Here is a 16,011-nt window from a genome sequence, read left to right on the forward strand (position 1 = left end):
TGGCGCAAGGGGCTTGTAAATATGCCCCTAAATCTCAAAGTCAATCTTTCATCCATTAATAGTGAACTATTTGGAGCGCGTTCACCCTTCACCCTCCGACCAAATCCTTTCTCATGTTTGCAAAACAGCTACAAACTGCACTTGGTCACCTTGTTTTATAATTCCTGGATTTACTGTGTACTTATTGTTTTGATTGTTATGTTTGTATATTTTGTTCTTTTGATCTAAATAGCTTTGATTCCAATTGATACCCCATATGGCCTGAACAAGCTATAGATCGAAGCATAGAGATGAAATAATCAGCTATTATGAAGCATGATTTCTGTGTTTAAACCACTGTGAGAAATGTGTTCGCCAATTACAAATTTGGACTATGGTGCATGAGTGTTGATGTAACTTTGTATACATTTAATAATATTAAAATACAAAAAGAAGTTAATAACAACTGTTCAGGGAGGGTGCTTTATAATGGCAGATCCTGTGCTCTGGGATGTGGTTTTTGACAATAGACACAAAAGCAGCAGACACAGTATTATTTTTATCATTGCTTTAATAGTTGAAAGACACAGTTTGGAACATAAGCACCCAAATCGAAATTTTAATTTCTGTGATTATTTTTTTAAGGAAAACATTGTGTTTGGATTTCACTGTGGCCCTGGAAATCTGCGCTGATTTGGTGACCATTGGTACTGGTAGTTATATTGGTATTGACGGTACGGAGCTTGATGTTGTGGACGTTGTGGTTGCATTGGTTGCTGCTGTTCAGGTGGTGAGCTTTCTTGCTGCTGTTGTTCTGACTCTGCTTCTTGCGTCGCACTGCATTGCACAGATGGGTCTGGTTTAGACTGATATTGTGGAGATGGCTCTTGCTTGCCTTGCTCTTTCTGTGGGGGATCTGTCTTCCCCTGATATTGTGCAGATTGCTGTTGCTTGGCTTGATCTTGTAGCGGAGGTGCTTGTTTATCCTGGTATGGTGAAGATGGCTCTTGCTTATCCTGCTCTTGCGGAGCGGGGAGGTATTTTTCCTGGTATTGAGTAGACTGCTCTTGCTTGTTCTTATTTTGTGAAGGAGGGATGTCTACATTCTGATATTGGTAAGATGGCTTAAGGCTGGACTGGTCATAGGGTGATGAAACTTGCTTTTCTTGATATTGTGCAGGTGGCTTACATACATTCTGACCTTGTTGTCCCTGAGCTTGATATGATTGGTTTTGCTTGTTCTTGTCCTGCATGGCATAATCTTGACCCTTAGAGTAATCCTGGTCTTGCTGTGAAGCATATTTCTTATCCTGGTCTTTGTCAGAGCCCCCTTTCTCACCCTGATCTTGTGAGCCCTGTCTCTGACTCTGGTCTTGCTGAGAACTGGATTTCATGTCCTGATCTTCATAGGCACCAACTTTCTTACCCTGAACTTGCTGTGAGCCATATCTCGTTTCCTGGTCTTGCTGAGAACCATACTTCCTGTCCTGATCATTGTCAGACCTACTTTTCTTACTCTGATCTTGTTGTAATCCATATGTCTGACCCTGGTCTTGCTGAGTGCTGTATTCTTTGTCTAGATCTTCATAGGCCCCAACTTTCTTAAGCGTTTTTTGCTGGGAACCATATCCTGTATCTTGGTTTTGTTGAGAACCATATTTCTTGTCTTGATCTTTGATGGATCCACCTTTCCTACTCTGATCTTGCTGTGAGCCATATTTTGTATCCTGGTCTTGCTGAGAACTATATTTCTTGTCCTGATCATTGTCAGAGACACCTTTCTTACCCTGATCTTGCTGTGAGCCATATCTTGTCTGCGGGTCTTGCTGATAGCTATATTTCTTGTCCTGATCTTGGTAGGGACCACCTTTCTTATCCTGATCTGTGTCAGAGGCTATTTTCTTATCCTGAGCTTGACGTGAGCCATATTTTTGACTCTGGTCTTGCTGAACAATGGATTTCATGTCCTGATCTTCATGGGCACCAACTTTATTACCCTGATCTTGCTGTGAACCATATCTTGTACCCTGTTCTTGCTGAGAACCATATTTCTTATCCTGATCTTTGTCAGAGCCGTCTTTCTTACCCTGATCTTGTTGTGAGCCATATTTCTGATTCTGGTCTTGCTGAGCACTGGATTTCATGTCCTGATCTTCATAGGCACCAACTTTCTTACCCTGCTCTTGCTGTGAGCCATAACTTGTATCCTGGTCTTGCTGAGAAACATATTTCTTACCCTGATCTTTGTCAGCGCTGCCTTTCTTACCCTGATCTTGTTGTGAGCCATATTTCTGATTCTGGTCTTGCTGAGTGCTGTTTTCTTTGTCCTGATCATCATAGGCCTCAACTTTCTTACCCTGATTTTGCTGTGAGCCATATCCTGTATCTTTGCTTTGTTGAGCACCATATTTCTTCTCCTGATCTTTGACGGCGCCACCTTTCCTATCCTGATCTTGCTGTGAGCCATATCTCGTATCCTGGTCTTGCTGAGAACCATAATTCTTGTCCTGATCATTGTCGGAGCTACCTTTCCTTCCCTGATCTTGTTGTGAGCCATATTTCTGACTCTGGTCTTGCTGAGTGCTGTATGTCATGTCCTGATCCTCATAGGCACCAACTTTCTTACTCTGATTTTGCTTTGAGCCATAGCTTGTATCCTGGCTTTGTTGAGAACCATATTTCTTGTCCTGATCTTTGACCGAGCCACCTTGCATAACCTGATCCTGCTGCGAGCCATATCTTGTATCCTGGTCTTGCTGAGAACCATATTTCTTGTCCTGATCCTTGTCGGAGCCAGCTTTCCTACCCTGATCTTGCTGTGAGCCATATTTCTGGCCCTGGTCTTGCTGTGAGCCATTTGTCTGATCCTGATCTTGCTGTGAGCCATATTTCTGACCCTGGTCTTGCTGGGTGCTGTATTTCTTGTCTCGATCTTCAAAGGCGCCAACTCTCTTACCCTGAGTTTGCTGTGAGCCATATTTCTGACCCTGGTCTTGCTTAGAACTGTATTTTGTATCCTGATCTTCGAAGGAGCCACCTTTCTTATCCTGATCTCCAGGAGAGTTCTTGTCCTGATTTTGCTGCGAACCAAATGCCGTGCCTTGAACTTCAGATGAACCAACTTTCTTGTCCTGTTTTCGTTGAGATTGGTCTTGTCTATCTTCATGACGGGACTTTTGATTACCCTTATCTTGATGATACTTTTCTTGTTTGCCTTTCTCTTGCTGATGTGGTTGTTGCATTTGCCCAGGTTGTGAACTGCAAGTTTCATCTGATGGGTGGAATGTCTTGTAATAGGCTTTAGAAACTGTGCTGATTAGATCCATAAACTCATTGAAATCGACTTGTCCATCATTGTTTTCATCCAGAATTTTCAGCATTGCTGCAGTAGTCTCAGGGTCTTCGGGATTCTGCAAGACAATACACAGAGAACCATTATGTTTACTACATTTCTTTTAAGATCGAAAGTAAGGGATATTGGTGTTGTTCATGAAGGGCATTCCAGTAACGCAACAACTCAAATTCTAGAAGTTGGGGCCTCATAAAGAGTTTGGAAGACACTGAAAATACCCCCTTTTTTTTAAGAAACTCTTAATGCGGACTAGCTTGTGTCGGCTAAACTTTTGACACTGTACTATCCCTATGGGGGAGAAAATTCAGCCGGTGGATTCTACTATGTATTAAGAGTATCCTCCGGAAACTGGTGAATTTTCACTTTCCTCTATATTATAAAAGAGGCTGTTGACATTACTAGTGGATCTGTCAAGCACCTATGGGGTATTTTGGGTTGTATGACATTACCCGGCATGCATTTACCCTGCATGCTTTTACCCCGCAGTTTTTACTCTGCAAAATCTTTTACAACGCAGGCCTTTACAAAGCACTCCGTTTCTCTTGAGTTGGAATTTAGACCTCAGCGTAGACCTTACTATGCTTGAAGCATGCGTAGGCACCTGCTTTTACTATAGCGTGAACTGTGGTGGGTCCCTGGGAGGTGGCGATGGTGGTCTTCTGCTGGACTTCTGTCTGAAACGTTAAGTCAGTTAATGCTGCAGAGTCCACTATATCCGCCAAACTCTAAATCATGCCCAAAGTGTATTGCAACAATTCTTGTAGTCCCTGACGCAGGCGGTGGCAGCAGATCTATGTGTCCATGTGGCTTCAGCTGCCAGTTATTGTCATTTATTCATATATCTAACAAGCTCTTAATTTTGCCAAGAAATACCAATGGCATTGCACCATTAAAACCTGAAGGTTGTGTGGATCGCATACAATTTCTCTGGTGATGCTAAAACCAAAGTGTTCTGCGTCTAAACTCTTCTTTCAATAGCCGTACTTCCACTACTACCTTCTAGTGCATTATTATTATTTGTTGAGGTGTTATACGTTTGCTGTGAAGGGTCAATAGGGTTAGAAAATCCTGGTGTGAAGAAATTAAGACAGGTAAATTTTTGTTATGCCCTGTGCCATAGCTGGAATGGGGATTTCAGACTTGTCTATTTTGGGCCTGGCAAGCTGACGGTAGGTCTTGCTGAAAGCCCCCGCCAATGCAGAATATCTACACCAGCAAGTAAGTGTATACTTGCTGCGAGTGACTTGAATTTGGGGGGAAAAGGGAAAGGGAGTAAAACGGAAGCACCGGACTGGAGTTTTCTGCCTGTTGCAGAATCTTTTTAGTAGAGGAATGGCACATACTGCCTCAATATGGTGATAGATTAAAAGGATTCTGACAGAAAACAGAGAAGAATAATTGGTATATGTGTTCAGTTGAATTGGAAATGTTCCATATGACATAAAAAAAGGTTAACAAGGCTTCCCAGCTTCAGCAGCATTAGCTGTTGTAATTAGCCACGGGCTGACCTGGAAACTAGTATTGTGCCCAGCATTCTCCCGCCAACAACACCGGACAGAACAAGAGAACAAACAGGAGGCAACGCACACCAGCTAAATGAGCCAAGGCAAATAGGACCCAGAGAAAAGCAAACAGGGAACTTTGGCAACTGAGTAAGAAGAAAACAATAAGGGTGAAGATTTGACATGATTGCGAACTGGTATGTATATGAAGAGCAAGTGCACCCAGCGAGACCTTGCTAGACAAAGACTATAAGCGGTGGCTAGACTCAAATAGGGCTCTGCCATCATTTAACCGGAAGTGACATTAACCCCTTGAAGTGAGTGAGTTAGAAGTCTTGTGTTCCCATTCCCTTGAATTTCCATTGACATGTCTTCCTGTTTCTATCCCTGCTGGTTGTTTGAATGTTCCCTGCTAGTGTGTGTGTTATGGTGAACTGAGAGCCTGAAGACGTGAAATCCGCCCTTATACTTGCCATAAGTTTTAAAATTGTCATTTGCACAGAACTGGATTGTACTCGGTAAAATCGTCTTTTTTAGATAATTATACAGCGTCCTGAGGCGGAAAGCCGGGACCTGTATTTAAACATTGCTTGCAAATTTTAAAACTGAATCCTAGGTTTTAAAGTCACTTGCACTTTGTTTCCACCTGATTGCAGCCGAGTAGGGGCTGATCGGGATTTTGGGTGAGGAAAGGGTGGAAGAGCTAGCATACTAGCGCTAAGCCCCTCCCGCCCTCCCACCCTTTACAAGATAAAATGGCACCCTTATACAGGAGGCGCACCCTTATACAGGAGGCGCAGCGGACGGGCGCAGCCCCACCCCATGTCCAATTACCCACAGACGATACCAACCACACTATCTCGTACTCCAGCACGGAACTTAGGAGTCTGAACAACACAGGGGTAAGAAAGACCACACATTGTGCCCGACTGGGACCACATGATACTATGGGCCCTTTCTGTTGTCGGAGCTGTCAATGGGGAAGTGATACTGGGACAGAAGTCCGCCTAACAAACACCCCAACTCTGGCCCTTAAATGCATTTACCTCAATGCCAGATCCCTACCCAAGCATGCGACTGAGCTGTGGGACCCCTTGACCGAAACTAAACCAGATTTGGTTTTTATAACTGAGACCTGGCTTGACACCCATAGCACCCCAGATATCGCGACAGCCCTTCCAGCGGAATATAAAATACTCAATCTGAATAGAGTGAAGAAAAGAGGCGGAGGGGTAGTCCTGCTATTTAGGGAATCCCTCACCTGTAGACAAGAACTGATCACACAGTCCAACAGCCATGAAGCAATGGCATTCTCAGTATCCATAAACTCCAACATTTTATTTGGGGGAGTGATAGTTTATAACCCCCCTGCCAGCACATTAGACTTTAGTGCCCAACTTTTTACCCAAATTATGCCGGTCTGTCTTAAGAACAAGAATATTTTAGTAATAGGGGATTTCAACGTACACTTTGATAGCACTAACAACCCACTAACTAAACAGCTAGTGGAGGACATGAATATTCTTCAGCTGACACAAATAATTAATCAGCCAACACACAGGGCTGGACACATTTTAGATCTCATCTTTTACAATATAGGAGCCATTGACATCAATGCGATTAAACCATTGATATGGACTGACCACTCTATGATTGTGTTCACTATTAAAGTACCTATCAAACACTCTAAATCCATGCCCCCAGCAACAGCATCAGCTAGGAGCTGGAAAAATATTTCTGTGGAAAAATTTCAGAATCATTTTACACATGTTTCCATAGGAAACATCAATATTAATGATGAAATAGAAGAGCTCCAGAACAATATCAAGAGTGCGCTGGAACACTGCTCAGCTTCCCTCTCTAAAAATAAACGGAGAGGCACAGTCTCAGAGAAGTGGTATGGACTTGAATTAAAATCTTTAAAAAGGAAATGTACATCTTGCGAACACAATTGGAGGCTCAATAAAACCCTAGAAACGAGAGCCATATACAAAAGGGAACTTGCGCTTTATAATAAAGCTAGCAGGAAAACAAAGAAAGACTATTTCTCACGGAGGATAACAGAGAGAAGTGGGCAAAGCTATGCTGGAAGTAAAATCAGGCTCCCCACTAGACCCATGCCCGCATCATATCTTCTCACGGCTAACACCAATAATTTGCCCAGCTGTAACCAAAGTCTTTAATCATTCATTGAATTCTGCTGAATTCCCAAAGCATTGGAAAAGCACCATAGTTACTCCCTTACTAAAAAAAGTAGGGTCTGATATTCACAACCCGGCAAACTATCGGCCTATTTCCCAACTTCCCTATTTGTCTAAGGTGATGGAGAAATTGGTCAACAGGCAGCTTTCCAATTTCTTAGAGACCAATAACCTATTAGATAGTTCCCAAACAGGGTTCCGGGCCAACAACTGTACCGAGACTACACTCTTGGCAGTGTCGGACAATATCAGAACTAAGGTAGATCAGGGAAAGACAGTCGCCTTGATTTTATTAGACCTTTCGGCGGCATTTGATACCGTCCCACACCACCGACTCCTGGAAATCCTTGCAGCCAAGGGTATCCGGGAAAAGGCATTAGGGTGGCTGCAGTCTTTCATGCAAGACAGAACACAGTCAGTACGGATGGGTGATTTTGTTTCCCCTCCCCGGAACATCAAGTATGGGGTCCCACAAGAGGCCTCATTGAGTCCAACCCTATTTAACGTGTTTGTTTCATCATTAGCCGAAATAGGGAGAAAGTGGGGTGTCGGGATCTGCTCTTACGCAGACGACACCCAACTAATGATTTCATTAGATGAAGAAGATGACCCTAAGGACAGGCTGCTGAACTGTCTGACTGAACTAGCCAATTGGATGCACAATCACTGTCTCAAACTAAATGCAGACAAGTCTGAGATTTTGTTGTTTGGTAGACATACACACCTATGGGACAGCAGTTGGTGGCCCACCACTCTGGGCACCGCTCCTATCCCAGCATCAATGGTTAAGAATTTAGGTGTGATTCTAGACAACTCCTTGAGCATGAAAACCCATGTATCTACAATTTGTGGCAAAGGCTTTGCACTACTCAAGATGCTCCGGCGAGTTTTTCCATGGATTCCCACTGAGTGTAGGAAAATACTGGTCCAGTCCTTATTAATGAGTAGGCTGAATTACGGAAATTCCCTGTTTGTGGGAATGGCAGACTATCTGTTCGCGAAACTACAAGTCGTACAGAACGCTGCAGCAAAGGCAATTTGCAATAAAAGAAAGTACGACCCAGCCAAAAGCTGCCTGCATGAGCTTCACTGGCTACCAATGAGACAGAGAGCTATCTTAAAGCTAATGTGCATAACGCATAGAGCATTGCACAACACGGGCCCTCGTATCCTAAAAAATAAAATCAGGTTCTATGCTCCTATGAGGGATCTGCGTTCTCGTACGGCTGCTAGAGCAAGTAACACTCGTGTGAAAACAGCTAGGATGGGTGGACGGGCGTTCTCCCACCTGGCGCCAAACAACTGGAACAAGCTACTGCAGGAACTCAGACTAACAGACTGTTATTTGTCCTTCAGGAAGCAATTAAAAACATTTATTTTTCCAAAATCTGATTAATCTTAATCTTCACTCTGTTATCTGTTAACTACTCACTACGGTCATGACAGCGCCGTGATATCCCATTGGGGATGATTGTTTGCGCTTTATAAATACATTGACATTGACATTGACATTCCCTGAATCCAAACACAGTGAAAAACTCAGGCTGGGCTAATCTTCACCTCATCTCCTTCTCACTTAAGATCCCTTTAAGGCTCTCAACTTCTTCACCCCATTCAATATCAAAATCTGGAATAAGCTGAATATGGATTTTTTAGATATTCATCTAGTCACTCGCACACAACTGGAGGCAATAAACTGGGTAAAGACGTTGTATAACGGGGTAGCCGTTGACAAAACAATCATCGTAAAAACATGAAAGAGTTCCAAAAAAGAAATCCCTTTGATAAATGACGACCTAAAAAAGATACAAAGATACATCTCAACACTTTAGAACACCTAGTAAAAATCATAGAACCTTCTTGACAAATGTATTTTCATAAGGATAACAACATATAATTCATACATAAAAAAGTGGAGATAATTCACTATTTAAGCAGTATATACAACGCCTAATGCCCTGTCAAGGAACTCCATAAAATACTACCAAAATTACAAAACAGTGAAAGCACTTGAAAAAGTATTCCTCATTCACAAGGCGTCTGCAACAAACTGGTGATGCACTATTCCTCCAAAATAGAACCTAAGACTATTATCTGGAAACACCTCTCAGGTGGAGATACCACTTTGGAGAAGCACTCCAGCGAAAATGGATGGTTTGCTATAGTTTTCTGAGAAATAACAATGACACGATTTCCAGATCATGTATAAGGGAGTGGCCCTTCGGACCCATGCCCACCACAAATATTCAATGAAATTCTACTATCATCATCAGTGGCTATGCCAGCATTGAATGCAATCAACAATTCTCTACAGACAGGAATCTTTCCACAAGACTTAACCCCTTCGACGCTCATGACGAACTCAGCTCGTCATGAGGTACACCTCTCGTACGCTCATGAGGAGCTGAGCTCGTCATGAACCGCGGGTTTTTGAAATCTTCAGCGCACAGCGGGAAAATGCGTGCACCGATGCGGTTAAAGAGAAAATACACACAACCATTGATCAAGAAGAATAAACTGAACTGAGAAGGCCGTCTTAATAAGAGACCAATTTCTACTGGACTATGTATAAAGAGCAGCATTTCAAGAGAACTCTCAATGTCTAGAAAACAACCACTTACTCTTAGACTACCAAACAGGATTCCACCCAGGAAGAGACACAACATCTGCTCTAATCATTATATGAAATTTAAAAGCAAGTGTAGCTACACATCTTCTCCTGGATTTCTCTGTGTCTTTTAGCACATCTCACCATCCAATCTTACATCTCAGTCTCAAAGAAATCAATATTGATGGATAACTCTAGCTTAGATCCCCTCCTACCATCATGACAGGACAAACATGATATATATGCACCTCATCTCCTTGTCACTTTACAAAATAAAAATAAGAGTGCCTCAAGGTTCTATCATTTCTTCTTTCTTCTTCAAAGTATACAAGAAACCATTACCAGAGCTAGTCCACTATTTTCACCTTGTTTGCTGCAAGTATGCAAACAACACACAAATAATACTAAACTGGAAAAGCCAAAAGACCTACAAAACTCTAAACTCTAAAACTGCCACAAAGACGTAGAACAATGCATGATGTGTGACTATTTTGAACTAAATCCATCAAAAACTGAAATACTCACTTCTTGAAATTGGAAAGTTATCATCCATTAACCCTGGCCAGCTTATCTAGGACCACTGCCAAAAATACCATGAGAGATTTGAAAGATTGAGATTTTCATGAATTCTGCTTTCTCAATAAAAGCACCAGCAAGCAAACCTGCCAAAATTACCATAAGAAGTTTGGAAGCTTAAAATTGTCATGAACACTGCTTTCTCAATGAACGCACCAGCGAGCAAACTAACAAAGTCAACATTCTACAGTATGAAGACACTATATCACATTTTTCCCCATCTCAGATTTCCACAAAAAGTTCGACTAACAACTCACCCACTGAAAAGTTGACTACACAAATTGTCTGCATCACTGGTTCCTATGTCAGCAATGAGCAACAAGGTTGGCTACCAGCACAAGCTAACCACCTTTTCAAAAATTTTAAAACACACCTGTTTATTTTATCTCACTCATTGTATTGCGGCTGTATTTTAAAACTGTTTGGGGCTGATTTGGGGGGCTCTTAATTTACGATTGTACTCTGTGTCATACCTGCTTTCTCTGTTAGGCACAAGGGGCTGTAATTGGAGCCCAGTATTTTTCGGTCATGACGGAACGTTTTAGGGCCTCCAGAGTATGCTCCCTGGTCCACCACAGCGTTTGCTGATTGAGTGGAGGGAGCGCGACGCTATATTGTGCCCACTTCCGGTGGGACAGTCTCGGACGCCATTTTGGAGTTTGAGACGGTCTAGTCTCTGATATAAAGGCGGAGTCTGAGCGGACGTGTGTTTAGCGTCAAGGTCGGCTACGAGCACAAGCTAACCACCTTTTCAAAATGTTTAAAACGCACCTGTTTATTTTATCTCACTCATTGTATTGCGGCTGTATTTGAAAACTGTTTGGGGCTGATTTGGGGTGTTCTTAATTTACGATTGTACTCTGTGCCATACCTGCTTTCTCTGTTAGGCACAAGGGGCTGTAATTGGAGACCAGTATTTTCGGGTCTTGACGGAACGTTTTAGGGCCTCCAGCGTATGCTCCGCGGTCCACCACAGCGTTTGCTGATTGGGTGGAGGGAGCACGGCGCTATATTTCGCCCACTTCCGGTGGGACAGTCTCAGACGCCATTTTGGAGTTTGAGATGGTCTAGTCTCTAGCTACATTCGCTATAAATGGAGGGATGGACGCGGAAGCGCAGCGGACGCGCGAAGCAGGCGCGCGAAGCAGGCGCGCCAAAGGCAAGCCCGTCTGCGCCCGTCCGCGCCTGAGACACGACCAGCGCCAGCCACCCTGCCCGTTTAGAATCAGTTAGGAGGTATTCAGTTAGTCACTTATTAGATCTAAATCTTAAAAACGAGTGTGAACATCTCCTGGATGCGGATAGAATCCTGGGCCCATTGTCATGCTATAAATGTAAGACCCAGATACTCTTTTGGGCTAAGGAGAAGAGAGCTGATGAAGTTAAGGGAGATGGCCATCGGAGGTTCATCAAGGGAGGTTTGATAAACGCACGTTCATTGGTCCTACATGGCCTAGAGGCCAGGGAGCTGATCATGGACAATGACCTGGACTTCTTAGGTATAACTGAATCCTGGTTAAAAGAGGATTCAAACCCAGATATTGCAGTTGCTCTGCCACCAGACTTTACAATATGCAGGGTGGATAGGAAAAGTGGGAGAGGGGGAGGGGTAGCCATCTTACATAAGAAGACCCTACCCTGGAAAGTTTTCTCGCTTCCAGGTCTCAGCGGAACAGAACATATGGGTTTCTGCTGTACCATTACTAATACCTTCTCCTTCTCAGGGGTATTGGTATATCGTCCCCCCAGGTAACAGCAAGGCTTTCTTGGACTCCCTTGGCGATGCGCTTAGTGAGGCTATGCTCAGATATGCCAACTTTACGCTCCTCGGTGATGTCAATTTTCACTTAGAATGTAGTGACAGCCCAGGGGTTTCTCCCTTTGTGGAGACGATGCAGCTGCTGGATATGGAGCAAATGGTTCAGGGGCCCACCCGTAGGGCAGGGCATACTCTTGATGTGATCTGTACTAACCTTAGCACACTGCAGATTGAAAAGCCATCCCCACAGATCTGGTCTGACCACAGTTTTATTCCATTATATATTCCAATCCCGGTTAAGGGGCATAGAGAAGGGAAGACAGTGGTAGGGCCCCCTAGGAAAGAGTGGCAGCGTCTGCTCACAAACAACGCACTGCAAACAGTGGCACAAGACAAGGTTCCTACTCTCACAGGGGCTCCTGGTGAGGATACTAGGAGATTCCACGATTGGATGTCATCGCTGGGGGAGGAGCTGCTCCTATCTGGTCGTCCAGTCGGACTGAGTAAAAGGAAACCCCATAGGGACCCCTGGTTCTCGAAAGAACTAGAAGAGCTTCACCTGCAATCCAAGCAGTTGGAACGCAGATGGAGAAAGGGCTATGAGGAATCTAATCGTCTTATCTTTAAAAAAATTAGGAAAAGATACCATGCAGCCATCAAGTTAGCAAAAAAGTCCTACTTCTAAAATTAGCTTTTGGCAGCAAATTAGCTTTTGGCAGAACAACCAGAAAAGGGCCTCTGCTGCTGGCTGATTGCCGGAATCTAGAAGGACTAAGGGAAACCTGCTCCCTCATGTACAGTGGCAGTGCTCTCAAGGGCTTGACCCTCTCATTCCAGCTTCTCTTCTCAGAAAAGGGTGAAAAGAGAGGGACCTCTTTGGAAAGGACCAGCTTAGAAGTTAGCAGTGGATTGAACTGACCTTTGTTAGATCCTGTGCTGGAGAGAGTGTTTGAGCTTGGTTGAAGGAGCCTTGTCTGACCACACCATGCAACTTTGCTGCACTAAAGAATTTTTAGATTGAAAAAACTGAATGAGCCAGAAGTTAGAACGTGGAACTGGGAGAGAACGCAAACTAATTTCAGTGGCAAAGTGCTTCAGCAGCTAAGGTTCGGCTTGGAGATTTTGGTTACAAAACTGAAGGCTTTAATGGGAGGATTGACTGAAGGACTTATGCGACCTCAAGGGGCCTCTACCTGCTTAAGAATCTTGCCTTGATCCACTAGACATGTTGGATTCCATAAAAACATCTGAGCTCCAATGGTAAATCTTTTGACAGTTGCCTTCTGGTAGGCTTTGTAAAAACAGTTCATTGTTGTTGTCCTGAAACTGCCTCTAAACCCTGGTCAACAGTAACCATTGACTTACATTGGGGCTTTTTGTTTGTTTGACAATTTTTTACTTAAAACTTTACAAATCCGTATCTCTAGTTCTCTTAACCTGATTTTGACCACTTTGCATCATATCACTTATTACCCTCTTACATTTTACTTTATTCCTGTAAGAGTTTTACTGGTTTCTTGACTCTAATATTGTTTTGCTGCTGTTTAATAAAATAGTGCACATTTCTCTGCATACAATGCTGCGGTTTGCTCCATAGCTACCATGGCTTCAATCAAGGTTATCAACATCATTTGATCTTTATTTCGACGTTTTTTCAGCCATAAAAGATTACAATTAAAACATATATTTCAACACATAGTATAAAAGTCAATTCATAATATACAATAGAGATTTCATAAAATCAGGAATATACAATCACCCCTAGCTACTGTTTGCAGTTAAAAAGCATCTCTTGGACCACATGGCTATCAAAAACTTTGATAGTGCAAAGACAATATGACCTGAGGTATCAGTCTTGAGGATTCTCACTGCAACCGAGCATTCGTCAAAGCCCATGTTCTTGCACAGGGGAACTAACCAGTACCTAGCTTTACTGTAAGCAGGGCAGAAAAAAAGTATGTGAAGTTCATCCTCTTGACTGGCACTGCACCCCGGGCAAGATTTATTCGTAGGGGAAGGCCATTTGCTTGTGAAAGCCCTTAGTGGTAGTGTTCCATGCCTCCATTGGATATAGAGCTTCCTTGCTCCTACTGGATAAATGACTTTCAGGAATTCCTCAAAGACATATGAAGTCTTGATAGTTAAAAACAGTTTTGTCAGAGAACCAGCTCGAGAGTCATGCAGCCATATGTTACGTTTGTGATCCATAAAGGACTTTGTGAGGGATTTACCTGAAACCTCCTTACACGCCCATTCTGGTTCATACCACAGGGTCAGTAGTCCCATATTCCGCAAATTCCTGTTTCACAAATACAAGCCAAGGGATTTTTGCTGCTTTACTGTGGCTCAATACATCCTTCAGTTCAAGCCTGTAATTTAGAAGTTCTGGGGTTATCCAGAGCCTGCGCCAGAACCTGAGAGGTTTCAGGGCTAGCTCATCCTGGATAGGGCTCAATCCTAGATCTAACCTTAATGGTAGGAGTGGTGTGCTTTAGGGAAGCGCCAATAACTGCCGCATAAATTTGTTCTCCAAGTTAGGGATTTCGGGCCTACAGGAGTGCCCCCAAAGTTCCCCACCATAGAGAGCCGATGCCCTCACTTTGACTTTATAAATCTCAAGTGCGGGGCTCACTGGCTTAAATGTCGATGTATGTGACATCTTTAGGATGCCAACCACTAATTGAGACATTTTGAGTTGGGACTTGACCTGTTGGGGGCCCCAAGAAAGATTTTCATTTATCGTAACCCCTAGATATTGAAAGGTCTGTACCCTCTCCAGTCTAACCGCACCCAAAATGGGTGTTGGGCGGGTGGATGCCGGGGGATTAAAAATCATAAATTTTGTTTTATCCGCGTTGATTTCCAGACCTCGGCATCGGCAAAAATCCGTAAAGCCTTACAGTACGCGTTGGATCCCTATAGGGGACTTGGAAAGCAGGAGGGTGTCATCGGCAAACATTATCGCCGGCACCCTCCTACCTGCCAATCTGGGTGTGTCATTGTTAGGGACCGCATCCAGGTGCGGTATGATGCCATTCACGTAGAGGCAGAACAGGGTTGGTGCCAAAACACACCCCTGCCTGACCCTCCGGCAAACTGGAAATCTGGATGACAACACCCCATTCCTCCCGCATCTAACCTGTGCGAAGTTCCGAGCATGCAACCTCATCAAGACCCCCAGTATTGCATGTGGAACTTCCATGTCCCGTAGCACCGCCCACAGTTTCCCCCTAGGTACCAGATCAAACGCGGACCGGAGGGCCACAAACACCATGTAAAGGCTGCCACCCTCTACTGTTACCGTCTTCCAGTATAACAGAATAAGACGGAAGATCTGATCCATGGTGGATGTGTTCCTCCTAAATCCGGCCTGATAGGGACTGAGGATGTCATGCTCCTCCATCCACTCCTGCAAACGATCTAAAATTAGTCGTGAGAAGATTTTTTAGGGGACATCAATGAGGCTGATGGACCTGTAGTTGGCTGGGAGCAGAGGAGAGCCCTTCTTAAAGATTGGGACAATCTCTGCTCCCAGCCATGTACCCGGCACCTCCATGCCTCCCAAGACTGCATTAAAAAGGGCATACAGGTAAGGGGCCCAAATCCTCGGTTGGTCCTTAAATAGGTCGCCGTGGAGTTTGTCTAAACCGGGAGCCTTTCCCTTAGCCAGTTTCCCTATGGCATTATAAACCTCCTCTAGTGTGAATTCCAGCTCATCTAGCTCAGTAGCTAGATGATGTATGTACCTGTATGCTTTCTAGGCCTGGAACTGCTGTTTATAAGGTCTTGAAGTGGAGTTCCCAGACCCCCTCCTCAATATTAGGTTCAATCGCAGATCCAGGCTCACCAGACCCTGTACTGACTATTGCCCAGAATCTACGCACATCTTTTGACTCTAGGGAGGATGAGAGATTAGACCATCTTTCCATGTCCCACTCTTTCTTGGCATCGTTCATTGTTTCTTTGTATAGCAATCTTAAAGAGTGGATTTTTGGTTTGTCTCTCCCATCTTTTATAGCCCCAATGAGCTCCGT

At 43.8% G+C, this 16,011-nt stretch overlaps 1 protein-coding gene across 1 annotated transcript in view; it reads right to left on the minus strand.

The window, feature by feature from the left end:
* Positions 1 to 532: 532 nt before the first annotated feature.
* Positions 533 to 16,011, minus strand: part of LOC144799646 (uncharacterized) — a 30,348-nt gene continuing 14,869 nt past the window's right edge. Inside the window, exon 3 of the mRNA XM_078671090.1 lies at positions 533 to 3,389. Coding sequence (XP_078527216.1) covers positions 645 to 3,389 — 2,745 coding nt within the window. The 3' untranslated portion in view covers positions 533 to 644. The remainder of the gene's footprint in view (positions 3,390 to 16,011) is intronic.

Source organism: Lissotriton helveticus, chromosome 12 (assembly GCF_964261635.1).
Source record: "Lissotriton helveticus chromosome 12, aLisHel1.1, whole genome shotgun sequence".
NCBI lineage: Eukaryota > Metazoa > Chordata > Amphibia > Caudata > Salamandridae > Lissotriton > Lissotriton helveticus.